We start from the raw sequence: 26,493 nt of genomic DNA, 5'->3' as shown, positions 1-26,493 counted from the left end.
GATAATAATCAATCCCGTTGAAATGAGCTGATGATGTTCGTCCCTCTCGCCTCCGTCCTTTTGGAAACAATGCCCCTGGTTCTTTCCATCCAAGGCAACCCGATCTGTCACTGGGTGATCTGACGGTCTCATTCTATTCGTGAAAGATTGCTAGGATCCTATGCATACAGAGCCAACTGCGCGTGTCTCGAACACTGAACAATTCAAGTTCAGGCGGACACGGACCCCCCAGGCCCAGGCCAAATTTATTAACCTATTATTGATCTCATGCCTCACTGCACATGTTGGAGGCCTTAAAGCCCGCAATCCAATCTACTGACCGAGACGACGGTGCATGGTACTATGCACCGTGCAGTGTACGAAAGGTAAGGTAGGACTGTCATCATGCATCTGCCGCAAGCATGCGGGGGCTGCCTTACTGCTGTCTTCTTCATAATCAAGCCTTGTCATCAGAAGTTGATATAGCTCTATGCCAGTCTCCAGTGCCATCGGTGAGTTGTCCATGCCTTTGATTTCCGCACGAAACAGGTGTGGCGAAGGAGTTGTCCGTGGTAAGGTCTTCTGTTCGGTAAGAATTCAAATTGTCGAACAAAAATCGGCGCCCGTCCTTGAGAGGCCTCCAACCATTAGGCAAGATGGACCATGTCCTTACACGGGAAGAAATGAAAGACTACGGTGCTTTTATCCCGGAGATTCCATGGCTGGGATATAACCATGAACCCTCTACAACAGTCGGCACATTCGACGACTACGCTCTGCAGCGTGGGCGGTCAACAGACGAACTGCTAGATCTTAAAGAAGGAAGGCTTGCCTCTTTGCAAAGAGAGGGTATCAAACCTTTCCTCCAAAGCTGGTTCATCATCGGTCTGTGGGAAGCAGCACTGGGGAGACCACTAGGGAAAGATCTGTTCGTTGTTTCGACAGAAGCAGGAACCAAGTTCAGCAGTGAGGCATTGAAATCATTGGTCGCGGAGCTCGTGAGACATTTCAGCACTGCTGGGAACGATGACACAAGCAAGACTGAGATCATGGAGCGTCTGAAGCGTGTTCTCGCCGCAGCGAGCCTGTGGAATCGAATGCTGAGCGAACCACAGCTCTTCATCAATGCCAACCCGGACTTCTGTGACGAGACGTTCCACAGCGTGATGAGATTGTTCACCCTGCTTGGTGTGACTTTGCAACACACGGCTGATTATCTTGCCGCATGGGTGACACCCGGGTTTCGCTCGCAACTTCAGAATCCCTGGAGATTCACGATGGCCGTCCAGGAGCAGCTCACAGGGCGGATGATTCAGCGCGGTTGGTGTCCGTATATCCTGACCATGTTGAGCCCGTTCAATCTGATCGTGCAGGAGTATGCTGCTATTGTCGGTCCGCCTGCAACACGCTTCCGTCATGATGCATGTTCTGCTGCCGGATGCGTGAGACACAATATTGACGAAAGTACATATAGCCCCCTCCACACTCGGGCGGATTGTCAATGTCAGTGGGTACGGCCTAGCCTTCAACGGATCGGCGAGGTTTTGGACAGCGGACAAGTCCCTTTGGTAGACTTGGACAAGATATTTGACGATGGCAATGGTAGAGTTGTGCAAGTGGTACCGAATGAATCCGGTAAGACGGCATTTTGTGCTGTTTCCCATGTCTGGTCGAGTGGTTTGGGTAGTATATCAGAGGACGGACTCCCACAATGCACCCTTGACATGTTGAGGGGTTATATCGAAGCAAACAACGCCTCCAAGCTCGTTTGGATCGACTCGCTGTGCATCCCCGGCGATAGAAGGTTGCGGAAGTTGTCGATTCACACCATCAACACAGTATACAGTCAGGCGCACACAACTCTTGTCCTTGACCCGGAGCTCATGCGTTCACCTTCTGCCAGTACCCGCCGGATGCTGCTGTGGATAATGACCGCGGCCTGGATGCAGAGGATGTGGACTCTTCCCGAGGGTAGATTGTCCCGGCTCCCACTCATTGCGCTCAGGGATGGTGTTGTTCCTCTGCAGCAGTGCTTTCAAGAAGGAGCAAAAGACCTTCAGGATCCGGTCACTGGCGCGCTCCAACCGGATCTATGGGCGTTGTTTTCAAAGGATGCCAATGAGCTGCGTTTCATACACCAGTCACTGTGCTACCGCACCACTAGTAAGCGTGCTGACGAAGTGCTGGCTCTTGCCGCACTGTTTGATATGGATACTCGACTCATCCTCGAAAGGACTTCCTTGGATGAGCGAATGGCCCTCTTTTGGATCTCTCTCAGAGATAAAGTCACGCTTCCGATCAACATTCTCTTCTTGAACACACCTAGACTCCCAATACCGGGCCTCCGTTGGGCCCCCAGTAGCTTGCTCAACGCGGGCAGGCAGCTCAGTCTCATAGCACCACCTCAAGGAGTCAATTCCTACAGTGTACACCTAGGGGACAACGGCACTCTGACCGGGAATTATGTCGTCATACGCCTGAGCAAAAGTGCAACAGTCTTGCTGAACAAGTTCAACCCAATACAACTGACATTTCTTCCAGATCCTGGTTCAAGGCAGTCTCGAAGTGCTCCCTTCACCATTGAAAATGGGGGCCAGCCCGAGGCAGGCGTGCTCCATGAGATTGACGCCTTTGCCGTCAATGTAACCAATATAGAGGCAACCACAGGAGCGTCCTTGGCTTCTGAATTGGTAGCCACAGTCCGGTCCGTCATTGCGCTGACACTAGACGTCCCTGAACGGCAAACCCATGAAAAGGCGGCAGCTGCTGGTGGACCAGCATCTGTCCAAATCAATGAAAGCAATGATCATGCCTTCAGCGGAGGCAAGAGCCACTCTTTCAGGGCTCGTCAAAGATTGCAGCTTGTCCCCATAGAAACCCGAGGCAACGAGCCTATGTCTGGGGTGGTGGGTTGGGCCCGGATATCTATATCGTGAGGAAGCCTCAGCTTGCCTATGTCACATCTCCAAGGATCCGTTTAGGATGCGAACAAAGGCTTTGGCAGCCTAAGAATTAGGGGCACCAACTCTGAGCAACCGGGCATATCCCGGTGTCTTCATGTGGCGTATAGTCCAATAGAAGAGGTTGCGCTGGACTGCGGCACTAGATATCTGTGGTTCATGCCCGTTTTGACCTGCTGTTGCTGGAATCGTCGCCAGATGATCCTGCTGAATTCCGCATTGAAGCGACTGAGCCTGCACTAGAACCTGCTCCATTCGCTTCATGTCGTCGAGGTGGTGGTGCTCGCGGTCGTCGCCATTCCTCCGTGACAAGAGTGCCGTCACCATGAATCACAAACATACATTCCGGTTCAGGAGGCGCTTCCTGCTCAGTATCTGCTGTGATGATATCTGCGGCGTCTGGTTGTCGCACATGCCGTTCAGACTCAGAATACCCCCCAGGCCCAATCTCGCTCGGTGAATAAGGGCTTGAGCTCCGAAGAGTCTCCCCTGCTGGTAATACTACCCTCTCCTCTACTGGCGACCGTAGAAAGCGCTCTGATCGGCTTGAGTGTGATGGCAAGCTGTCCGCAGTTGCAGCTGCATCCATAACAGCGCCGTGAATTGCAGGTATAGGTGGGCCGCTTACTTCCTCTGGCCTGGCCTCTTGATCGGCGCGCACCCCGTTGGAGATGTTGCTCCCTCCGGCTGAGGTAGTCGCAGCGCCAGAACTCTCTTCAAGCATCGTCGAAGCAGAGACTTGCTCATCGGCAAATTCTTCTATTCGCTCAATCAATCCGTGGATAAATCGGGCCTGTGCTACCTGGTCGGAGAAAGCGGTGCTACCACCATCCACTCTCACAGCACGCAGGTTCTCGTATTTGCGTTGGGCTTCTGCGCATTCCCGCTTAAGCAACTCAACGTGTTTCTTCAAATATTTACTGAGACATATAGTCAGTCTTACTGCATAGAAGCTCAGAAAAAAAAAGGAAAAAAAAGGGGGGGGGGGGTGGGAAACGTCGCCCAGGGGCCTCTGTGCTCACATCTCTTGCCTGCTGGCAGGATCTATTTGCTGACCCGAAGCTTTCAGTTGGTCCCAAATCGCCATATTAATATTAAGGTTGAATGTGCCTTGGAGGACTGAGATAGACAGGATCATCGTGTCCAGACGGGCCAAAAGCTCTTTTAAGTCGTGCTCATCAAGAAGCATCCACATTATCTTGGCGCGCAAGCGAGAAATTGACGAGCATTTTGGATCATGAAGTGGTTTAAGCCTTCGAAAGGCCTCCTTGATACTGGTCACCTCTTCTTGGATCTGATTTCTGATGTCAAAAAGGAGTTTTCTTGCGTTTGTGTCTCTGCATATGCCGAGATTCCTCTGGTGCAGATCTTTTGCAGTTTTGGAGAAGTAGTGGAGGACTCCGATGAAATGCGATACAGATGTATGAAGGCGTCTCACTTCCTTAGATGCCCCTTTGAAAGAACGGTAAGACCGTTCATAAAACCTCACAAGCTGACATGATGCTTGCAATATAGTAACCGCAGCAACACCGATATCTAAACCTGTAGCCATGTGGTTGCTTACTTCGTCAAGAACTTGCTAAAGTGAAGAGTTAGTCAAAACAATCTGGGTGCCAGCCGGTTGACAAGAGCGGACACGCTCTCTGATATTGCTCAGACGAAGATGGCTGTGCATTGACTGCACCTGGCGACGACATCAGTCTTGGTTCCAGAGAACGATTGGTAAGGAAGAATGTGAGTTGGCTAATGGGACCCCATTAGCGAATGTCGAAGCCATCCTGCGTGTGCAGCACCTCTAGCGGCTTGCCATTGTTCACCGGTTTGCGCTGGCTTCTAATGTTGAAAGGGTCAGCATATCCCGCGCTTCGGTTAACAGGTAAACCAATTGCACTTCCCTTTGATAACGATGCAGCCCTTCTGATGCATGTTAAGGGTCGGCTCGGCTGTCACCACGCAAGGACTTGTAGAAATGCTCCCAGAGCTGTGCAGGACGAGGGGCTGCCAGCTTCAAGACATTGCTGTAGACATTAATGGTTGAATGGCCACAACTATGCTTTAGTCTGTTTGGTAGTAATAGAACATACGAAAGACATCCAGCCACGAGCAAGACCGGCGGCCCACTTTTAACTCACCGATGCACAACATGTTCTTGAGGGCTACACCCGTGCAGGCGCCCAACAGGGGGGATATGCAGTGATGGGCAGAAGGTGAAGAAGAGGCGGGGTTGCTGCGCATCAGCCGCAGATGGACACTGTTTCTGGTCCTATAGTTGTGTAGCATCACCTGTTCCATGTTGCGTCTCAAACGAGTGCGAGGACCGGGCGTTGCATATTGTGAGGAGACAGCGGACTTCATGGGAACATTATTGTGAGATGAGGGAACAAGCGAGTCCAGCGCATCACTTAAACGCGTCCGAGGGCTGTGCGGAGTTGACAATCACTCCCATCAGTGGCCTTACTATCCGGAGCGAGGCCTCCCCAATCAGCCGCACGTACCAGGCTTATCGACGGACAGTTTACTGAGTAGCATTGGAAGGTGGACTTTATCAACATCAGCAGGACTGGAGGCACTGGCAGTGCTGCTCCCAAGTACCAATCCCCCAACCAACCAGAGCCTTCCTAATTGAGTCGTTGAAGCCAAACCCAAAATGGAAGCTTAGTCTTGGCAAAGTCGAGATGCGAGCCGGAGTCCGCTGCCGTCAGAGAGGGACATAGGAACCTCTGAGCTCGAGCAGTTGTTCAACTTCCACCAGCAGCGCCGTAACAATGTCGTTCTTGCGGTCACCGAGCTCCCGGCAGCTCTCAAGAGCCTGTTTCCAGGCCCCTAAATCAACCTCAGCCAGATGGCTGTCTCAAACGCCGCAGCGACGAGTAACCGACCCGGACCCAAGAGCGATTCCAGATGCCTTAGCCATGCAAGCAACGGAAGACCAAGCTTCCCTCGTTGAGATCGATCATCCTCCCGAGACCACTCTAGAGACGTACCATCCTCATCACCAACCTAATTATAACGCCCCAGTTGACCACGGCACATCGCTGGTCTCGCCTGTGCCGAGACGTGTGATGGACGGTAGCGAACCCGGGAAGACTACTCCGGCAGCGGTTTTGTCGGGCGCTCCCATTGACCTACAGGCACGAACTGTCAGGTAGGCAGGAATCAGTTTTCTCTTTCATTGCTGTAATGCAACGACTAAACTCTGTCGTTTAACAGAATCTACAAGCAAGCCAAGCCCGCTACGCAGTCAGGGACATGGGGATCGCATGCCTGGCGCATGGATTGGGATATCCTGTCCAAGGGCCACCGCTGGGAAAACCCCCTTATGGGCTGGCAATCTTCGGCCGATTTCATGCAAGGGACCAAGATTGGCTTCAAGTCGAAGGAAGACGCTGTCGCATTCGCCGAAAAGCAAGGCTATGAGTGGTATGTCCAGGAACCACAGGAGCGGCGATTCGTGCCAAAGGCATATGCAAACAACTTCCTCCACGAGCCGGGTCCAAAGTTGAAGCATATCAAAACGAAATAGGACAGTGAAACAAGCATATACATGAGTGCGATTAAACAGCGGCCTGTGGGTGAAGCCATCTGATCTTACGCATGGTGCACTCCGCGTGCTGAAGCAAATTCATGCGGAAAAGAGAGACAACCTTGCAGAAGGCAATGAGTGATTCAATTGGCGTTGAGCATCGTTTTTTCGGAGCCGTTTGGCCGTTGTATATAACACCCGGCTTGCGGACACCCACAGAAATGAAAGAGACCATTTCAAACGATTGGCTTGGTTAAATCCTGTCCATGGTCGTCGTCTGACTTGCATGTTCTGGCCCTTGAGCCGCCTATGGATGATGCTCATTAACACTGTTCTAGTCATGCACACCGCAAGCGAATGTTCGACAATGTCGGCTTATGAAGAGCGTTGATTCCCACGAGAAGAAAAGGGTTTGACGTCGCGATTATCAACCATACCATCAATAACCATGAGAATTTCCCCTGAAAGATCCCTTGCCCGCATTGACCATGCAACAGGCATGGAGGTCTTATAAGACATCGTCCAAACTTCTCGCGTTCGGGGGCCACGCGAAATGAATGTCCCCATCAATTCACAGATTGAACCATGATCCGCGTTGCGAAGCGAAGGCTGTCGACCCAACCACCTGAGCCCTTCAAACCCGGAAATCATCCCCGAAAGATCTTGGTCCGATCATCGCCCCGTTTCGACACTTCCCTTTCCTTGCCCAGTTGTCCCAGTGCCGATTTTAGTAATTGTGTTTCGCAGCTTGTTTGTTAACATCAGCCTGTCGATTATGGCTCGTCTCGTGCACTTTATCCTTGACAGCGTCGCCAGCGGCTCTCAGGCGCGTAGAGGTTCGCACATTGGGATCTTTGGCAATCCTGTATGTATGTGAAACAAATCAGATCAACTTTTGCTCTCGGTCGGATTTTGATACAGACGCCCATAACAGTGATGACCGATTCTTATGTTCTTTTTATTTTCCATCTCTCGGTCGACTAGATGATCTAGGTGATTTGAATGAGCAGCCAGCCACGCAAAACTTACTGCTTGTTGGTCTCTTTGCTTGCCGAGTGGCCGGCTCCTTTGGTCTTGTTGGAGATGTAGTTGCCCGCGTTTCGGAGGGAGTTCATTTTGTCTGGGGTTTCCTGTGTTGATTGGGTTCTAAGTTGGGGGAAGGTATGCGCGGAAAGAGAAGAGGTCAAACTATGGTCTGTAAGGATATTGATGGGTAGCTTCTTCAACGTTGCTGGCTTGTTAAATGATAGCTTGGGGTCAGTTGAAGGAGAAGAGCATATGAGTAGGGGAGTAGGATCTTTGCAGTCCACAAAGGTGTATATATCTACGCAGCAAGTGCGGACATGGGCATCCGATTCCTTCGATAGCCTACTTACTAGGAGGTACCAGGTATGTCCGTGGCTGCCGAAGTAGGAGTAAGCTCGAATCTTGCTTTTCGGCACTGTTAAGCCTATCACACAAGAGTAGCGTGGTAAGACAACTGGTTTTGGCGGTGCGGACGACGGCGGGTGACCGATGACGATAGAGGCTGCGATATACAATGGAGTACTGGTTGCCCCAAGACTCGTCTCGTCAACACGCCACCATTTATGGCTGCTGGTTGTACTACTACTACAACACCAACAATTTGGTGCAGCTGTGCAGTGGTAGTACTTCTGAGCAAGGCCCGCCGCAGACTGACAACGGGGAGGCTACGTCATCCTGCATCCTATCGTCACATGGAGTGGACTGAAGCCTTGGATGCAGCAACAGTGTAAGCCGGAGAATGCCATGGTTTGCGGAGTAATGAGGACAAATCGAGGCACAGGCAGAAGTTTCAAATATAGATAGAGTCACTACCTAGGTCTATACAAAGGTCTTTCTTTATAAACACAAGAAATGCCAGGTCGGCCAGTGGCACCCTTAAGTTGCAGCGCGAATGTCATTCCACTCCCAAACAACTGCGAAATCACCGGCAAGAGGTGTCATGCGTCCATGATGGCTTGCCAGTCATTTCTTCAAGTATACCACAGTTCAGTCGGTAATCCAGAACGGATTCCTTTTCCCTTGTAACGGCTCTGGACTGTTTAACCGCCCTTCTTCTCAGAGGTGAAGGTGCACCTGTAGCTCTTGGGTCCAGTATCAGGAAAGCCCGCCAAGGTCAGCAAGTAGCTGATCTGGTAGTTCTTGATGCCGGGCCACTCGAAGCCTCCAGCGTGTCCCCAGCCTGAATTGATCTTGTTACAGTCTGGCCGCTCGTAAAGAGTGCAGCTGAGACCCTTGTCGGGGCCCATGGACCCCTGGTTACCGTAGTTGGCATTGTAGCACTGCCCGCTGGTTACGGGTGTGTATGTGCAGGGCATCACAAAGTTCTTGTTCATGCACTCGTACATGCCGCGGACCGTGCCGCGAGCCTCGTGGGTGTGCAGGTCGCCAGACTCGTGGGTAGGCTTGAGATGGGGAAATCTGATGTCTGCTACAGCGTCGTCAGCTGTCTCAGCATGAGCGGGAGCCGCGTGGTGCTCTCCATGCTCGATGTCTCGAGGGTGGCTTTGCGAAGTGGAACCGCCTTGCCACTTGTGCTCTGCCGAATTTCCAGGAGGAAAGGCGGCATGGCCATTGGGAGAGCCGCCAGCGTTCTTATGCTGTGCTTCGTGAATGCCGCTCGAGCCTTCAGCTTTATGTTGTGCGGACGATGCACCCTTATAGATGGCAGACGGGGTTGCAGATGGGTGCGGCTCAACCTTAGCCGCACCGACACCCTGTTGAATGCCAGTGTGGCCTGCACCTTGGGAAACACCAGCGGGTGCTCCGTTAGGCTCTTGCCATTGTCCCGGGCCAGGGAGTGCGGTGCTGAATGTGGCGAGTGACGCCAAGAGGACGACCGAGTGTTTGATTGCTACCATCCTTGTCAGTCAGTAAGTGTAATCGTTCGCTATTGATTTAAATTTGATCTGAATCAAATATATATCGAAAATAGACATTGTCCCTGTCTATAGAAGTATTTGTACACGATAAGATGCCGGGGGAAGTCAGAGAAAGGAAACCTTTGTCTGTCGCCTCTCGAAGGACCATCTCCAGGTCAAACAAGCACACCACCAACGAGGACATCCGTCTTCGCCGCTGGCAAAATCCGTTTGAGCCTTCTTCCGGAGGAAACAATACAGTAACCAGCCCTAGAACGCCGAGAAAGGGAAAGGACGCCTGGTAAAGACAAAGCTCGAGCTTAATATTGTTCCTGTGGGTCGAAGGATTTGCCGTTAGTATTGTTCTTCAACATTCCTGGAGCCTCAGGTACACAGATTGGGTCTGACACAATTAGTAGTCCAACAATGGATCGCTCAGAAGCAAAGCCAGTTGGCACGCTGGTAGTATGGTTGTGGTGCCTTCGTGCCGACGCTGGCCGGGAAGCAATGTTGGTTAAACTCACCACTGGCAGGCTTCATGTCGGCTTGCACACGTGGGTTCAAGGCATGTTTGGGTATGAGCATCACACTCAGCGCGGCGCTTCTGTATCGTTTGATTGGCCATGAATTATCTTTACCTACTGGGTAGGCCCTGCTCGTCCTCAATGCGCCTTGGGTAGGTGTAGATAAAACACGGGGGCTGGTTTGTTTTTTGGGGAACCCGAAATCCCATAATCTGACAACACCATGGAATCACCTGACTCCTTCGCGGTTGGAGCGCTTGTTCGAAGTGCTTTCGACACTACCGTGCGTTGTCCGTAGATCAGTGGAAAATTGAGAATTGATCCGCATCGGTCGGGTCCAAGGGAGCGTTGTAGTGGACACGGCCGGGGACCTCCACGACAATATGCCTACCTGCCTTATGTAACGCGTCGTACGTGTACATATTCGCATTCTGACGTGACAGAAAGGGCAATATGCGTTTGAGCACTGTATCTGGGCAGCATGGCGTGTTAGGCCAGTGGCTGCGGCTGTTTGTAAGGTCCTTGTTCGTCAGTAACGGAGACGAGGCTGAGACCCGAGGCTGAGAAGGGCGGAAGTCGGTCAATTTCTTGGCATCCGGTCTTCGAGTCAAATTACTGCAGTCACAGTACTAAAAGGTATTTAGATACTAATAAAGAAAGAGGTATGCCACATTGTATACGTATCCGTCTGCCTGGTGTGATCAATCCACGAGTTACTGTTGTTCCACAGCCTACCCAGAATATTTGCAAGCCGCGGAAACAAGTCAATGATCCGTGCTTGAGTATCGGTATGCGGCTCTAAAAGAAATCGCCGACATTATTCAAGATACAGCACTGTGGCACTGCTGCTATCGCAATCTTGGTCGAGGTCAATATGAACCGAAAACAAAGACGCGCCAAGGACACACTGGCGACGTTGAACGAGGGGTCCATCAAGACGGCGGATGATATTCGCTTGGAGAGACCCGACATGGTCCGAACGAAACCCCCGAATGGTAAGACGTTACTCGAGATAGCGGCGGAGAGACAAGCGCAACTGAACCCTGGGCAGTCCTTTGACAAGGACGCCTTCAACTCGAACAATGTGGTGCACGTCAAGGTTGGCGAGGATGGGCAGATTCTCGAAGATCCTCAGTCTCCATCCTCCGAGACGCAGGCCATGGAGCGGATGGTGGAGACGCCATGGCTCGACACGTTCCTTCTGTCTATGTCCCTTTCGGCCATTCACTTTACGCTCGAGGCTTTGACTGCACATCAATACGCGCAGGAACTGGAGTTCCCGCCCATCGTCCGCAAGACTTTGTTTGTGGCATTACCTACGCTCACCATTGTCATTGCCTTGTTTCACGGGCTCCTGTTGCCCGTCTCGGCAACAAGAGTGCCAGAACCCGTGCGGCTGTGGACGCTTGCACTCCGCCAGTTGGCGTACGTGGCAACTGCCAATGTGGCGGGATGCTACCTGATCTATCTTACGAACGACGAAGGCTACTATGCTGTGATGAAGAACGCCCCCAGTATTGGTACGATCTGGGTTTGGGCAGTTTTGGAGCTGGGACTGCTCGGGGCATTGGCTGGCGTTGTCGGACCGGGCATTTACGCCTGGTGGAATGGCTATGGGATCTTTTGAAGGCAAGACTTTGTCGTATACTTCTCTTCTCCAGGTTCTCCACGTGTGGCAGCGACTGGCATACTCCGTTCTATGGCGGACAAGACCGCCATGCGAGATCCACGTCGGAAACGATAGACGGAAAGAGCAATGCCGAATACAAGTGCATTCGCTCCGAGGCAGACACGGCCGACCCAGAGAATTCATACAGTAGGGCACATACCCTATACCAGACTTCAGCCTGATCAGGAGAGTTCGTGGGATGATGGTAAACATCCGGCCCGAACCACGAACCACGAATTCACGGCGCCGAACACAGGCAAGAATAGAACTACGTTGTACAGCGGAAGCCATTCTTGTTCCGGGAGCGCACCCGATCATGGCGCCATAGTGGACAGTTTTTAGGCTGTCGCACCACAGCCTTGCTCATCACAAGGCCAGCCAATAGGCTCCCTCAAGCCGGTCGACAGCAAAAGTAGTAGGCCGATGGGGCGTCTCTAAAGTTTTGCACTTAGAGCCTGTGGAGCATGTCGGACAACCCCGATGGGCTTTTTCAGGTGAAGAAAATTTCCGATTGGGAAGGTGCAGTGGCACAACAACGTTGAATTTCGGCCAACTGGTGGTTTTCTGCTTCGGAAGTGGCATGTTTTTCAAGATCGAGTGGTCGAGAAGCAAGAAATGTGGATATTATCGAGTAATGGCACGACGGCCACTATAGCAATGGGGTTGCGAATATCCAGCGGATGGTATCCTCCGTACCACGTGGGGAAAAATTTGCACAGGGCGTGTTGCATGTGGGAAGCAAATACTAGCAGCAGTACAACAATGATGGCGGAATTTCGAGTCGCAATGTCACCTTGCCGACGACCCGGTGGACACTGACTTGTTGGTGGCTTTTGACATGAAATGAGGACAGTCAGGGTTACCACAATCCACAACCGGATGTTGGGATCAGAAGCCGACGAACAACTGACTCTGACTCTTCGCTTGTACTGTACCAACTCAGAAAAGAAACTTGTGATATTACAAGACATCAAAGGGCATCAGATCGACACCCGGCGGGCAAAAGGCAGGTCGTGATATGAAAACCTACCTTTAACACAGAAGATCGGAGAATTTTGTGGGGGTGCTAGAGGAAGTGGCAGTTCCGTAGAGGACAATTAATTGGGCGGAACTGGAACTTGGACGTCAAGCTCATCGATCGAGCCAGAGCCCATTTGGAAAAACCTGTCAGCCAAAAGGCGTTCAGTTGGTCCATGCAACCCTCGTACGATGCCCAATTTGGCTCCTGAGGCCCGGTCAGATTGAGTCAGAACAAGTCAGCTGGCTCGCCAGGCTTTTCATCTCGATTGATCTGACCAGCGGATGCGTCTGACTGGCGGCCCGTGTCCCGCATCATTGCGGGATCGGAGCCGTTGCAGAGACAGACTCGCCTTCAGCTGCTGTACTGGCCTCTCCTGAGAACCTGAACCTCCTGACAGACCGTAAGCAGCCACTGCATGTCTCGCCCAGGCGCAGGAGCTGACAACGCATCAGCATGAAATTCATACTACCTAGGTAGGTATGGACTTAGATTGGTAGCAATGGCCGAGTTGGTGATATTGACGGCAAAAGGGATCAGATTCCTTGTATGTTGGATTTCGTAATGTTGGCTGGAGGTTTCGCCATAGTCCAGACGTTACAGGTTGCACAAGTTCATGTGGACGCGGTTGTAAACGTTTCACATGAGGACTGCTGTCTCTGACTCGGCGTAGTACCCGTAGTGTAGGAGAATGGTCGTACAGGAAGTCCCAGCGCTAGCCTTGTGCGACCGAAGGGCGCTGTCAGTCTACGAACGCCCTTAGCCCGCCCGCTGCCACTTGACCACCTTGTTGAGCGCTGCATCTCTGCCCGTTCCCTATAGAGCAAATCGCATCGATCCATCATGGCAGCTAGCCGCAGGGCCCCTGTCTCGATCGAGTTTCTATTATTCACACCGTGCGTCTCCTGGAGCATCACGCCAGACTTGTCCTAAACATACAAAGCAGGCGTAAACAGCTCACAAAGAAATTTTTCTTCGCCAATGCTCCATACAATCTATCGTCACCACTTTTCGATTTCTGCGGCGGTGCTCTGAGACTCACGAGACGAAACGGAGCCCGAACCCGACGACGAAAGCATATTCGAATCTCCTGCGCAGGCATTACTCTCTGCTGCGCTTTACATCCCGTCCACCATCCGCACTGAGTCCGACGTCACCCACGCGAAGTAGTGGCGGTTCCCCTCACTCTGCCCGCGAGCCTCAGCAGCGGACATTTGCGCCTCTGTTGGGCGGACAAGGATCGTGATCTATTGGCACCTGGACCGGCCATCAATAATAATAGGCGAGTGACTGCCAATTTTGGGGGGTGGTACTGGCTCTGGGCGTCCGAGTCAGTGGTTGGCCGGCGGAAGGATCCCCCCTGGACAGAGAACTTTTGGTTCCACGGGCGGGTGGACTCAGCTGCACCTGCACCTGCGCCGCCGCCTGCGCCTGCGATTTACGCCCCCGCGTCACTCTTTTCCCTGTCGTGCGATCTTTGGCGATCTTGAAGCGACATCATGCCTCCTCGTCTCCAAATACACCACGGTACCTCATATTCTTCTAGACAGTCACCCATTACAGTCAACGACGTAGTAGGTGCCCTGCAAAGAAAGTTGACAACCTACCATCCCGATCAACCGACGGTCATCTCTCCAAGCCGCCCGGCCTTTTCCATGGACAGTTTACTACATCCCAAGAAGGACAAGAGGCGCGAACAATCGAAAGACCGCGACAGCCATGGCCACAAACGCAAGTCGCTTACCATGCGCCATTCGAGCAAATCCAAAGATCGCAGCTCGACTCACTCGCCTCGAGTAGTACCTAACCAGCCAGGCCGGTTTCAAATGGTCATTGAATCTCCTCCTCTGGTCATGTATGGGAATCCGAGCAACTCCACTGGAACTCTGCTCTCTGGCCGCATCAACTTCTTCGTGGACGACCCAACTGGTCAGGTCCGTCTCGATGAATTCAACATGGTCCTGCGTTCCACTGTGCAGACGAAGAAGCCAGTGAGCAAGGATTGCAAGGATTGCATCGAGAAGACAGAAACACTTAAGTCTTGGACATTCCTCTCTGAGCCCAAGACCTTTTACAAAGATCAGGATAACCAGTTCCCTTACTCCTACCTGTTCCCAGGCAACCTCCCCGCCAGTACAAACTCACAGCTGGCTTCAATACAATACTCGTTGGTGGCCACAGCGGTCACCTCCAATGGCGAGAAAATCCTTCTGACTCATCCTTTGACGCTGCAAAGAGCCATTCAACCTGGCCCGGACAAGTCGAGCATTCGTATCTTCCCACCGACCAACCTTACCGGGCGCGTCCAGCTACCACCTGTTGTGCACCCGATTGGCACCTTCCCAGTCACCATGTCTTTGAGCGGTGTGGTCGAGAAGAAGGGTGAAAGCCAAACTCGTTGGCGACTGCGAAAGCTTTCATGGCGGGTTGAAGAGCATTGCAAGGTCATTTCGACTCCTTGCTCTAAGCACCAGCACAAAGTGAGCGAAGGCAAGACGATGCTGCATTCCGAAACTAGAGTGCTCGGCAATGATGAGCTCAAAAGTGGCTGGAAGACCGACTTCGACACCGCTGGTGGAGAAATCAACATGGAGTTCGAAGCCTCTTTGGCAACGAGATCCAACCACAAAGCATGCTGTGACGTGGAATCTGCTGGAGGAATTGAAGTCAAGCACAATCTCGTGCTGGAGTTGATTGTTGCCGAGGAATTCTGCCCAAATAAAAACACCCAGTTGATTACTCCTACGGGCGCTGCCCGTGTACTAAGGATGCAGTTTGCATTGCTCGTCACTGAACGCGCCGGTATGGGTATCAGTTGGGATGAAGAAATGCCACCCATGTACGAGGATGTTCCAGCAAGCCCGCCGGGCTACGGTAGTTCCGACAGGAACGACGGTGCGTGGGGTGGTGCTATCATGGAAGACTACAATGGGCCCGAGCTCGAGTATGAACCACTCGATGACATGAGCAACCGGACAAGTGGCCTCACGTTACGTGGCCGACCTGATAGTCAACCCCAAAGCCGATCTCAGAGCCGACCTCATAGCAGGAGTGACAGCCCTATGGAAGGCTCATCGAGACCGAGCACAGCTAGGAGACAGATTGCGCGTTTCACCAACGACGAACTGGGTGCCGAACCCCCTCAGTACGCGCTCCGAGAAAGGGAAGATCCCAGCAGTGGTGCTGAAGCCGGTCCTATCGAGGATGTAGAGGAAGCTGTGGCGACCCCTACTTTGCCCTAATCCACATCAAAATGACTGCGAGGCAACACGCCTGTCAGCAGCGATTGAACGACAGTCTTTATGCTCTTCTTCAGCATGTTACGAAACGAAACAAACGAATTTCACTTTTGGAGTTCCAAGTGAGCGGATAATCGGATTTGACATGATACCCTCGACAGTAGTAGCGGGTTGTTTTTGAGTCGGCACTTTACCTAGTATGGTGTTTGAAAAGCATTTGCGGTGTTGGACGGGGTTACAAGCATTGTCGGAAGCTCTGGCCTTCCCGTTCCTACTCATTATCCAGTCTTTTGAGTACAGCGGATTAAATATGATGGTGCAGAGGCACAGGTTCGCGGCCCCGGGTTCACAGGTGTTTATTCCAAATATGATCCAGCAACCACAGAATGGTACGATAACCAGTCAAAACCCCAGAGCGAGTTTTGAACTGAGCCTCACAAGAGGGAGGGGTCTTCCACTTCTTAGATTAGCGACATAGACTTCTGTGACAATCATTATAATGACAAAGTCACCTAATAATAATAAGACGGCGCTGTCAAGCTGTTACTACAAAATACGGCTGTCTTTCAGTACCTTCCTACCTTATACGGACTATTTTCTCTTTTTCAGTCTCGAGATTGTTGTTGCCAGGCCTGTTGCGCTGCCGCATTAACCATATAAGCTTATCCATCGACACAGCTCCGGAGAGTCGTATAAAACTGCCGCCTAAGGTCGGACATCTAGTCGTCGACATCTCTCGGCTCGTTCCTCCGCCAAAATTCATCGTACTCCTCTGCGCTCATGATGGGAAAGTCTGTGGGACGGGTAATGGGGGCCAGGGACTCGCCGTGCTTTTCGAACTCTGCGAGTCTCTTGCGAGTCAGCTCGTGGAACTTGTTGACGCTGAAGATGCGGACGCGGTGGCAGGACGAAGTGACGTGGAGGCCCCAGTTCCAGGCGGAGCGGATCTCGAGAGGCTGGGTATTGAGAGAGTTATCCCAGCAGCGGGCGACGAGCTCAATCCAGCCCTCGACGTCGCAGGGAAGACGCATCCCCCAGGTTCGCCAGGCGAATTTGTGTTTGGGGGACAAGTTCTCATTTGGGACGGGGTACCAGGAGAAGCCGCCGTCTGCAGAAACCTCGACGCGCTCAGGCCAGCGCCCTCCGCCTGAGTAGGCCCAGCCTTTCACTTCGATGGCGCCCTCGTGGACGACGACCTGTTTGTTCCAGGGGGACATGATGGCGGACGAGACGGGCATCTCCTGGATCTGGATGCCCATGGTGGGCAGCTGGTTGTGTTTCCCGACCTGCTGGTTGAAGTACAGGTACTCTTTACTCTGGACGGGGGCGCGACTGGGGTTGGCGAGTCCGCGGATTCGATAGACCCATTTCACGCTCCGGGCGCCGATGTAGCCCATGACGACCATGCGGACTGGATACCCGTGGATCTTTGGCAATGGTTCGCCGTTCATTGCCCAGGCCAGCATCACCTCGTTGGCTTTTACTTTCGACCACGGCACGCTCACTAGGTAGTTCATGACTTCGTTCTGCTTGAAGTATGTGTCGGCCCCGTGGAATTCGAGGTGCTTCCCGCCCTCGGCCATGCCCCCGCATTGCTTGATGACTTTCTTCAATGAGACGCCTACGTATCGAGCCGTGCCGATTGCGCCCTCGGCCCAGGGCGCGTTGATCATCTCGTCCCCTTCGCCTGCGTATAGTTGGATCTGCTCGATTCGGCGTGTCCCGCTGCATTGGATCGTCACTAGCTTCTCCATTCGTGGGAACAGTTCCTCGTTCTGTAGGTCGGCCAGCGTGAATGTGCGTGGGTGCTTGACTAGGCCGTCTAGTTTCAGCTCCCATTTGCTGGCGTCAATGTCTGGAACTCCGCCGTGGTTCCGGATGAAATGTAGTGGGTTCGGCGTCACTGGTTTGGCCGTCACTAGTCGCTTGGGCGGTTCGCCGTTATATGGGAATTGGAGCAGGTGTAGCATGTCTGGATGTTTCTCCTGGCTCACACGCACCCACGACTCCTCGGGGACGGTCGTCAAAGGTCCGCCAATGGCTTTGTGCCATAGCTTCCAGCGGACGCCTTCGAGGACCGGGTTTGTGTCTGGAATAGGTCCAAGTTGGAATTCCGGGGGTGGTGGAAAGTTCTGGCTGATTAGAATCTTGTGTGCTTTGGCCTTCTTCTCTGGATAGCTTTCCCATTCAATGTACCTTTAGATACTATGTGTAAGCTAATACATTGAGGACAATCTCGCCGTCAAGGGCCCTTCGTTTCAGGTTTATTGGAAAAGCTCACCCGTGCCAGCCTTCTCGTTCTTCAGCGAACAAGACGTCAGGATCATCCTCCTTGGCGATGTCGTCTGCCTTTGCGTCGTCCTCGCTGCTGGACTCGTCGCTTGCCTCGAGTTTCGCAACTGCCCGTCCCTCAGGATGGGTCTGGTCGTCAATGGGGAGTTCTGCCGCTGCGAGGCCTTGCTCGAGTTTCCATTCATCTTTGGGCTGCATGGAGAACGGCATCAATGCTTACAACTCCTCACAAACTGCTCCGCTGGCTACGAACCTGGACCTGATGAGAAATCTCTCTCATACTCACGTCGGTGTGCATCTTGACGTTCCTCTTCAAGCGTTCTACTTGAAAACTGGTGGCTTTGCGCCGGAAAAGAGCAATTGGAACTGGAGACAAAAACAAAAGAGCGCAATAACCAGACAGAGATGGGTGTAAGGTGCAGATGGATGATGACGAAGATAAAACCACCCCAGCCACCGTGACTTACAAGCAGCTTGGATCCTCGTGTTCATCATAGCTTTTGAGGTAACCCTGGCACTTAGGATGTATCTGCCGAAACTGCCAGGGCGACATCATCATAATAGTTGGCTCTGCAGGAGGCTCGGAGGTTGGCTGTACCCAATCAATGGTGGGAAGGGGGCACAATGCTTGTACAGGTGATAGCTCCGTGGCCATGGATTGGGCGGCTGCACAGTTTTTGGAAGCTGCAGAGCCCTCCCAGCAAATCATCTTTCGACTGTTACTTGCGCCTCGTACTGCCCGTGCCAGCCGCGCCACCGCCAAACTTCTGGCATGCAGGGAGAGCCGGCTGAAAAACACAAGTTTGAGCTCGTACAGTACACGTGCAAAGCCCTGAAATGAGGGAGCGAGCACTGGACAGCGGGACCGCCGTGGGCGACCGAGTCCACGAAGGATCGACGCCTCCCGGTAGGTAGAACGTGTTTGGACCAGCGGGTGTCTTGGAGTTGTGGCATCATGGACAAGATAAACGAGTATGGACGTGATGTAATATCACACTGCAATTGTACAACTTTTGTACAGCAAAGCTTGAATGTACCGAATATTTTGGAAGAGGTGGAACTCAGTTAGTGCAGATCCGGATCATCGTTTTCCCACAATCCAGCCAATCGGATGTTTTACTACTAGTATGGGCCTTGATGCGCAGCCTGATGGATCCTAAACTCACTTTCGCTGAGCCTTGATGAGTGTGTGACAACGACATCGTTTTAGACATCGTTTGGTCCGGCGGAGATGCTTTTCTCTCAACCGAGCAACATCTCCAGTTCCTCAACACGTCGTTTCTTTCTCTCCTCTTCAGTATCACCTCCTCCAGACTGGCCGACGCCAAGGGTGCCTGCTACGGCCATCTTTCTTTCCTGCACACGAAGCATCCTGCCTTCGATACTGTCCTTCGTGACAAATCGAACGACTTCAACCTTCTGCGTTTGTCCCATCCTGTGCACGCGATCAATAGCTTGTGCTTCCACAGCGAAACTCCACCAAGGATCCATCATGTAGCATCGGCTGGCACTTGTCAGGTTTAAGCCCACACCTCCGGCACGTAGGGACAAGAGTAAGACGCGAGGAGCCTTGGGGTCAGATGCATTGTCTGCGTTGAACTCCCGAATGACCTGGGCACGAACCTTCTGCGACATGGTACCATCGAAGCGGAGGTGGTAGAATCCGTGTTTGGTGAGCTGTGGTGAGATCAGGTCCAGGAAAGCCGTGAATTGGGAGAAGACCACCGACTTGGTGCCTCTAGGCTGAGCAGACAGGTGCTTCAGCAACGCCGCGATCTTGGCCGAAGTCGAAGCTGTTGGAGAATAAGGATGGATTCGACGAAGTGAGATCTTACTGGGTTTTGAATTCGTATCGTCCGCCGCATACATATCTCCTTCGGACTCGAAAGACGCAGAAGGACTGTTGTGCTTGACAACTTCGAAAACATCCCTGGGGTTGATCGTCTCTCTACACGAAAAGCACCGTGGAACCTCGCCCTTGTCCCTTTGGTGTGCAATAAATGTCTCCAGACAATTTTTACATGCACTATGCCAACAAGTCGTGACGGCAGGGTTCTGCATTGGTTCTTCATAACATAAGGGACACTCGCCATTTGATTCATCCTGAATCTGACGGAGTGCGTTCGTGGTGAAAGTGGTGATAGGATCTTTCACAGGTGCATTTTCCTTTCCAGCCATGTCGGTGTCAGTTGTGAACCGGTCGATCAAGTCTTGAAGATCCATGTTGTCAGCAAATCCATTCCCGTCTGCTGCAGCAGCTACCGCAGCATCTTCTTCGTCTGCCACAATGTCTTTGTTTCGAGTCAGCACCGGGTGACAGCAAGACTGCCGTAGACGCAGGATTTGAGCGAAAATCGTAGTGTACGACTTTAGCAACGTCCCTGCCTGCAGGGATTCGTTGAATGCTCGCTTGGCACGAGTGAAGATGAGGTCGTAAACCTCCCGCTCGGTCTCTGAGAGCTCGACTTCGTCAATAACAATGGTCTTTGGAGGTAGTGGCACAAGAGCCTCGCCGTCTGGTGTCTTCATGTCTTTCGTTCGCCTGAGGACCAGGGGTTCTAACACTGTTTGTACAACATTAAGAGCCCGAGCAATCTCCTTCGATTCGAATGGTACTGTAATGAAGGTCTTCCAGAAAGAGAAATTGCTCCAAGGCTCCACTTTGAGAAAGCGAACAAGGCTGAACAAGTCTTCTAGCCGATTGACAATGGGTGTACCGGTCAAGACCCATCGGTGTTTCGCCTTGAGCTCGTAACAGGCCTTTGACGTTTTAGCTTGTCTGTTTTTAATGGTATGTGCCTCGTCAAGGATGACGCGGTGAAAGTCCACGGAGAAAAGTCCACCATGAGACCCTCGGTCTCCGCCCGCGGCTGTGACTTGGTTAAACTCTGATAGAACCGTACCGTAGCTAGTAATGATAACGTTGGGAGCCGAAGCTGCATTCGCGGCGGAACATAGGACTTGCAGGTTTGCAGTTTTGTCGCTTCCGTAATATACCAAGGTCTGGAGGGTCCCTGGCTTGGAACATTTGACTGCTTCGCTCTCCCACTGCGCCAGCAATGACATTGGAGCCACCACCAGTGTTGTGCATGGCGCGGGCTCAACCGATGTCGATGATTGCGGGAGTCGAGGCAGGTGATTGAAAGTTGTGACAGACTTATCGGCTGCCGCAAGATCAACATCGGAGCGATTAGAATGTATTAAACTGTAGATCTCGATTGTCTTCCCAAGGCCCATTTCATCAGCTAGAATACCCCCAAGACAATGTTGTTCTTGAACTGGGAACTCCAGGCTGACTTCACCCGAATAGAGATTGACGTAAAACTTGTCTTGACCTTCAACTACCGGAAGATCGACATCATTAGCATCTTTAATGGGCCAGATATACTCCTCCCAAAGAGGATGCATGGACTGCTTCTTGGTACATGTTTCGTCTCGCTCCTTGGAGAGCATCCAGTGTAGGGCTTGCTTCTGATACTTTCGCAACTCCAGCGCAAAAGTTGGTGCAGGCTCGGCCTCCGGGGTATTGAAGTCGAACGACTGAGCTTTTTGGTACAATGCGTCCAATTGGTCTTCTTCCAGCTCTTCTCCCTCTTCTTCATCGGAATTGGGAGTGGACGTGCCAGTTTTCGCTTTGGAGTCTTTGTCTTTGTCGTACTGTTCTGCCATCTCTGCTGCCCTGAGGAGACCCTGTTTCTTGTGCTTTGCAGTTGTCTCGCTCGTGGATGTTGGGACAAGATTGACTTCGTCAAAAAGTTTGATAAGAGCCACCTGTCGAAGACGAAGGTCCTTCTCTTCACTGCTCTCTTTCTCTTCGAAAAATCCAGTCGCTCTGTTGTCGTCCTTGGGTTTCACAAAAGCATTGGCTTCAAAGGCACTTTTGAGAAAATAGGCACGAAGTTGGAGGTATACTGTGTCATTCACGCGGACACGGTCAGGCGCATATACACAGGTGCCTTCGAACCGGCATATTTTCTGGTCCAGCAAAGGAGAAACCCACGCAGCTGTCTCCTCGGGGAGACGACCTAATTCCTCGCCCCTGGAGTTTGTGAACCGTGTAATGACATCCGCTTTCTGATTCCTGCCAATGACCGGTACAAGCTTTCCACCTCTCCCAAGCTTGGTCCTAGGAGTAATTCTAGATCTCTCTATCCGGACTGCTTCGCCATGCGCCAACAGATTAGAACCGCTTTTTGTCATCCAAGCTGCGACGCCAAATGACCCGACATATCGTTCTTTTGGCATTGAATGTAATGTGGTTTGCGTCGGGATATCTGCGGCCTGCTCGCCGCGCGCGTTGGGATTAGAGGCGCTGGGTACCGGCTCCGGGGTGGCAAGCCAATGGTCGACGCCCTTCAGAGGTAGGGAAGTCGGAGCAGGCGGCCTTGCAGCACTAGAGTTCTTCCATGAACCATCCAGGTACATGTTGATTGCCCGCTCAATATCCCCATGCGCCGCAGCCTGGATTTGCTGCACAACATCTTGAGAGACATTTTCACCAACGAAAGTGCGGAAAGTATCGATGTCAAAACTTGGAGGGCTTGAATCGGTGGAGGGTTTTCGACAATTGTCGTTTACTTCAGTCGGCCCGGACGTCTGCTGTTCTCGTGTAGATGAGGATGCGGAGTTGGTCCGATGAGGTGTAGTCGCTGGCGATGTCGATGCTTGCTGTTCCGTCACAACTTGGGGATCGTCGACGAAAAATCGTCTCTTCTTCCTCGGCCGTACATCGACATCCATGAATGCCGGCTTGGGGTGACACCGTTCAAACTGGGCATCGGTGATGATGGGAGGGAGGAACTTGAACCTTGCCACGAGGAACGCGATTTGACGAGACGCGGGACAAAGTCGAGCCCTGCACGTGACGACGTGGTTAATTGATCTTGGTTTTGTCCGGCTCCGATTGGGCACCACGACGGCAAGGCCTGTGGGGGTTCCACCTTGACGACACTTTTACGTCTCCTACAAATAGTAGGCCTGAGTTGTCGTCGTGATATTACTGTTGGCTTCGCAGAGAGGTACTTCTTTTATATTCGACGGCAACAGTCCCTAACTTTTGCTCAAAGTTTATATTCTCACGATGATAGTGGCAGGCAAGGCCAATGCCGCTTTTTAATCCGTGGTTGGCTTCGCGACCCTATTCCTGCGAAAGCAGCCAGTGCTGAGATATGTTGAATACCGGAGAAATTATCTTTCAGCGGTGTGGCCAACGGGCGACGAGCAAGACGCTTTGGATTATTCGAAAACACAGCCCACTGGTTCAGCATGCTTTCTCTACTACAAGCCGAGCTGCATTGTCGCTGGATCGAGACTCACCAGATGTCAAGAAGGCATATGCGTATTGCTCAAACTTAGTTCGGTAAGGCTTTCTGGCAAGAACACTTCTACATCAATTGCCGGTGGTGTACACTGTATGAGAACTCTGGCCCTATGCTGAGCTTGTTTGGCAGAAACTATGACTCCCCATCATACACACTGGCTCATTTCATTCCGCCTCATATGCACGCCGCCTATTTCGCCATTCGTGCCTTCAACATCGAGCTGGCTCGTATACCAGACGTTGTGTCAATGCCTCAAATAGGTGCGATGAGAATGCAGTTTTGGCGAGAGACCATCGACAAAGCCTTCAAATTGGCCCCTCCATCTGAACCAGTGGCTATTCTGCTCGCTTCATACCTTCGTCAAGGCGTGAAACTGAACAAGGGCTGGTTTCAGCGGATCATCACTGCCAGAGATCGCAAGTTGACGCATCCCGGATTTACAAGTCTGGAGGAACTTGAGTCATATGGCGAATCGACTTACTCCACCCTTCTATACTTGACTCTTTCTGCACTGCCTCTCACGTCGCTCACGGTGGATCATTTGGCATCGCACGTTGGCAAGGCGGCAGGGATCGCGGCGGTCCTCCGTGGTGTCCCGTTACTCGCTTTCCCTCCACCACCGAATCAGCATTCCAAGAACCCTCCTGGTCTTGGGCTCCCCGAGACACGAGAAAGACAGGGAGTGGTCACGCTGCCGCTAGATGTGATGTCTCAATGCGGAGTGCGGGAAGAAGACGTGTTCCGAAACGGACCGGACGCGGCAGGCCTGCGGGATGCGGTGTTTGCTGTTGCTACTCGAGCCTCTGACCATCTCATTACTGCAAGAGCCATGCTGAAGAATGTTCAACAACATCAAGACCCCGGACACGAGTTCGAACACATCAACGATGAGGGCCATGATTATAGCAACTTGGATCATGGGCCCGGCAAACAGCAGGAAGAGGTCAACAAGGGATTTGGTATTGTTATGGGTCCCGCTGTCAGCACCCAGCTATGGCTCAACCGGCTGCAAAAAGTCGACTTTGATATTTTCCACGAGAGTCTCCGGACAGTGGAGTGGAAATTGCCTTTTGTTGCATGGTTAAGATACAAGAGGAAACAATTATGATATTGGCAGTGTAACCGCCCCGCCTGTCGCTCTGTCATCTTTTGTAACCCGAGCACAGAGGCGAACAAGACCCAAGCGGCTCTCTCCGAGGCAGGTGAGCTATCCATCATAAGTGTTTCTACGACTCTTGGTCAGCACCATTGCGTCGCCTTTTTTCCCGAGGACGGCCTCAATCGCTCCAATAAGGGCCTGCGGATCATATAGCATGACGCCCTTGTCGCTCTTGCGGCCATATAGCTTCAAACAGTCGATGCCAAGAGAAGCAAGCTGCTGGCGGTCAACCTGCGGCGTCCCTTCTCCATTAAGATGGATGACGTGCGTCACATATTTTCGATAAACGGAATCCTTGTCCGGGGCGTGAGTGTGAATGTTGGGTCGGGCCATTGTCCCAGGAACCAGAAAATCGCCTTTGCGGGTCGTGGGAGACGTCGCAACCGAGGAATGCAGAGTTTCGTCCGAACGTGAAGTGTGGAGGATCGGTCTCCAAGAGTTACCCCGTGACTGTTCGCCAGCACGGGTGATGGCTTCGACAAAGTCGAAAGCAGTGAATGGGTGGGACCTGGGGCCGGTCTCACGATCTATTGATCCATTGAGAATGAGGATTTTGTGGCGAGCGGGCGTCGAGCGCAAAGCCTCACCGACACCTTTGAGAACGATAGATGGAATGGTGGAGGTGTAGAGAGATCCAATGGAGTATATAATCGCCTGTGCCTCCTTGATGGCAGAGATGACCCGCGGATTTGCAGGCGGAAGCATTTCCTGTCCGTATGGGTTGATGTACCATATCCGCTCGATTCGAGCCGGCAGATCTTCATCTTGGTCTTTAGTAAATTTTATGTTTCTTCCACGAAGGCTGGGAAGCGTCCCAGGAACGTTGGCATCCTCCACCTCCTCCGTCTGATCCAGACTGAGGCGGGCCCTGTGGCCCATGACGGGATCAGGAAAGACCGTTGGCATGTCCAAGGCCGTTGCTGCTGCAGGATGGGAGATGTTGTTCTGACCCATGATCACCTCGCCATTGGCAAGGCCTGCCGCAATGTGATGGGAGAAGTTGGAATTGATACTAGGAATTACGCGTACTTCGCCATCTGGTATCGCACAGATGCTGCCCAGGAGATAGATGGCAGACTCGAAGCTGCCGCTGAACAGTCTTGCGCCAGTCAGGAAAAGATTTCCGACACTGGCAGAGGTGAAATCAAATGTGGACGAGGGCCTCGCCCGCTTCAGTATCTCGAGGTTCAGGAGATTGAAAAATGATCGGATCATCTCTCTCTTTGCTGAAGAGATGCTTTTCCAGAGATCAGAGGTCCCTGAGACGATCAGCTGCCACTCGGCGGCCGCGTCGACGGAAGAAGTCGACGACAAGCGATGGCTGAAGAGAGCCGAGATTGCTGATCTCTCGGGCGACGGTGGCTCAGTGGGTATGAGTCGAACGAGCCGACTGCGGACATCGCCAATGCCAGGTCCGCCGAACACTCTGATGAGTTCGGAAGATGACCCTCCATTGTCACTGATGGGTATGATGTAGCTCAGTGGGCAATCCTTGTTTTCTCGCACAGTCTCAAAGACGTCGACAAGGCTGTTGGCAGCACTTCCGCCGGAAAAGACCACGATGCCCCTTGCGTTAAGCATGTGGGCTGAAACCAAGAGGTTTGGTCATATGGTTGTGACGAAGAATCACCTGTTGAGTATCTTGAGGTACCTCTTTCGCGCCCATATATATACGGGTAGATCTGGCAAGTTACCTCAGGTACTTGTGGCACGGCAGTGGTTGTAGAAGTGGCCGCTTCAGGGAAAGCAGCCGCACTTGCGTCGATGCATTCTGCCCCTTTTACTTAATGGTTGTCGAGGATCGAGAGTGACTATGAACAACGTGGTCTCTCGAAAGCAAGTCTCATGGTCGTTGTGCCCGACCTGGCCGTGCGCAGTGATACATTCCAAGGTTCCCAACTCCTGAGCGTGGGCCAAATGTCTG

The 26,493-nt window shown here is 52.3% G+C and overlaps 11 protein-coding genes across 11 annotated transcripts; 5 read left to right on the top strand and 6 right to left on the bottom strand.

Annotated features, from left to right (window-relative positions):
- Window positions 1-635: 635 nt before the first annotated feature.
- Window positions 636-2,915, top strand: HMPREF1120_01313 (uncharacterized protein; the record flags this gene model as incomplete). The annotated part of the gene is made up of 1 exon (XM_009155326.1): window positions 636-2,915. One exon carries the CDS (start codon window positions 636-638, stop codon window positions 2,913-2,915), a length of 2,280 nt encoding a protein of 759 aa, XP_009153574.1.
- Window positions 2,916-3,096: 181 nt separating this feature from the next.
- Window positions 3,097-4,026, bottom strand: HMPREF1120_01312 (uncharacterized protein; the record flags this gene model as incomplete). The annotated part of the gene is made up of 2 exons (XM_009155325.1): window positions 3,097-3,859; window positions 3,962-4,026. 2 exons carry the CDS (start codon window positions 4,024-4,026, stop codon window positions 3,097-3,099), a joined length of 828 nt encoding a protein of 275 aa, XP_009153573.1.
- A 1,374-nt stretch (window positions 4,027-5,400) lies between these two features.
- On the top strand, window positions 5,401-7,406 carry HMPREF1120_01311 (NADH dehydrogenase (ubiquinone) Fe-S protein 4). Its single transcript, XM_009155324.1, has 2 exons — window positions 5,401-6,084; window positions 6,150-7,406. The coding sequence occupies exons 1-2, from the start codon at window positions 5,705-5,707 to the stop codon at window positions 6,460-6,462; spliced, it is 693 nt and encodes a 230-aa protein (XP_009153572.1). The 5' UTR covers window positions 5,401-5,704; the 3' UTR covers window positions 6,463-7,406.
- Window positions 7,190-7,577, bottom strand: HMPREF1120_01310 (uncharacterized protein; the record flags this gene model as incomplete). The annotated part of the gene is made up of 2 exons (XM_009155323.1): window positions 7,190-7,325; window positions 7,492-7,577. The coding sequence occupies 2 exons, from the start codon at window positions 7,575-7,577 to the stop codon at window positions 7,190-7,192; spliced, it is 222 nt and encodes a 73-aa protein (XP_009153571.1).
- A 951-nt stretch (window positions 7,578-8,528) lies between these two features.
- Window positions 8,529-9,347, bottom strand: HMPREF1120_01309 (uncharacterized protein; the record flags this gene model as incomplete). The annotated part of the gene is made up of 1 exon (XM_009155322.1): window positions 8,529-9,347. One exon carries the CDS (start codon window positions 9,345-9,347, stop codon window positions 8,529-8,531), a length of 819 nt encoding a protein of 272 aa, XP_009153570.1.
- Window positions 9,348-10,510: 1,163 nt separating this feature from the next.
- HMPREF1120_01308 (uncharacterized protein) lies at window positions 10,511-13,090 on the top strand. The gene has a single exon (XM_009155321.1). The coding sequence runs from the start codon at window positions 10,746-10,748 to the stop codon at window positions 11,496-11,498; it is 753 nt and encodes a 250-aa protein (XP_009153569.1). The 5' UTR covers window positions 10,511-10,745; the 3' UTR covers window positions 11,499-13,090.
- A 208-nt stretch (window positions 13,091-13,298) lies between these two features.
- Window positions 13,299-16,418, top strand: HMPREF1120_01307 (uncharacterized protein). The gene has a single exon (XM_009155320.1). It carries the CDS (start codon window positions 14,058-14,060, stop codon window positions 15,798-15,800), a length of 1,743 nt encoding a protein of 580 aa, XP_009153568.1. The 5' UTR covers window positions 13,299-14,057; the 3' UTR covers window positions 15,801-16,418.
- A 98-nt stretch (window positions 16,419-16,516) lies between these two features.
- HMPREF1120_01306 (sulfite oxidase) lies at window positions 16,517-18,287 on the bottom strand (the record flags this gene model as incomplete). Its single annotated transcript, XM_009155319.1, has 2 exons — window positions 16,517-17,993; window positions 18,079-18,287. 2 exons carry the CDS (start codon window positions 18,285-18,287, stop codon window positions 16,517-16,519), a joined length of 1,686 nt encoding a protein of 561 aa, XP_009153567.1.
- Window positions 18,288-19,331: 1,044 nt separating this feature from the next.
- Window positions 19,332-22,829, bottom strand: HMPREF1120_01305 (uncharacterized protein; the record flags this gene model as incomplete). The annotated part of the gene is made up of 1 exon (XM_009155318.1): window positions 19,332-22,829. One exon carries the CDS (start codon window positions 22,827-22,829, stop codon window positions 19,332-19,334), a length of 3,498 nt encoding a protein of 1,165 aa, XP_009153566.1.
- Window positions 22,830-23,029: 200 nt separating this feature from the next.
- Window positions 23,030-26,346, top strand: HMPREF1120_01303 (phytoene synthase). Its single transcript, XM_009155316.1, has 2 exons — window positions 23,030-23,448; window positions 23,540-26,346. Exons 1-2 carry the CDS (start codon window positions 23,258-23,260, stop codon window positions 24,516-24,518), a joined length of 1,170 nt encoding a protein of 389 aa, XP_009153564.1. The 5' UTR covers window positions 23,030-23,257; the 3' UTR covers window positions 24,519-26,346.
- On the bottom strand, window positions 24,618-26,150 carry HMPREF1120_01304 (uncharacterized protein; the record flags this gene model as incomplete). Its single annotated transcript, XM_009155317.1, has 1 exon — window positions 24,618-26,150. One exon carries the CDS (start codon window positions 26,148-26,150, stop codon window positions 24,618-24,620), a length of 1,533 nt encoding a protein of 510 aa, XP_009153565.1.
- Window positions 26,347-26,493: the final 147 nt, after the last annotated feature.

Source organism: Exophiala dermatitidis (genome assembly GCF_000230625.1).
Source record: "Exophiala dermatitidis NIH/UT8656 unplaced genomic scaffold supercont1.1, whole genome shotgun sequence".
NCBI lineage: Eukaryota > Fungi > Ascomycota > Eurotiomycetes > Chaetothyriales > Herpotrichiellaceae > Exophiala > Exophiala dermatitidis.
This window is presented reverse-complemented; position numbering and strand designations above follow the sequence as displayed.

What these genes read in the sequence shown, in the direction of transcription:
- HMPREF1120_01311 (XM_009155324.1), top strand. Translation starts at nt 5,705, where the DNA reads ATGTCGTTCTTGCGGTCACCGAGCTCCCGGCAGCTCTCAAGAGCCTGT. An exon ending in CTACAGGCACGAACTGTCAG is followed by an intron (nt 6,085 to 6,149) that starts GTAGGCAGGAAT and finishes GTCGTTTAACAG; the next exon opens with AATCTACAAGCAAGCCAAGC.
- HMPREF1120_01308 (XM_009155321.1), top strand. Translation starts at nt 10,746, where the DNA reads ATGAACCGAAAACAAAGACGCGCCAAGGACACACTGGCGACGTTGAAC.
- HMPREF1120_01307 (XM_009155320.1), top strand. Translation starts at nt 14,058, where the DNA reads ATGCCTCCTCGTCTCCAAATACACCACGGTACCTCATATTCTTCTAGA.
- HMPREF1120_01303 (XM_009155316.1), top strand. Translation starts at nt 23,258, where the DNA reads ATGTTGAATACCGGAGAAATTATCTTTCAGCGGTGTGGCCAACGGGCG. An exon ending in TATTGCTCAAACTTAGTTCG is followed by an intron (nt 23,449 to 23,539) that starts GTAAGGCTTTCT and finishes CTTGTTTGGCAG; the next exon opens with AAACTATGACTCCCCATCAT.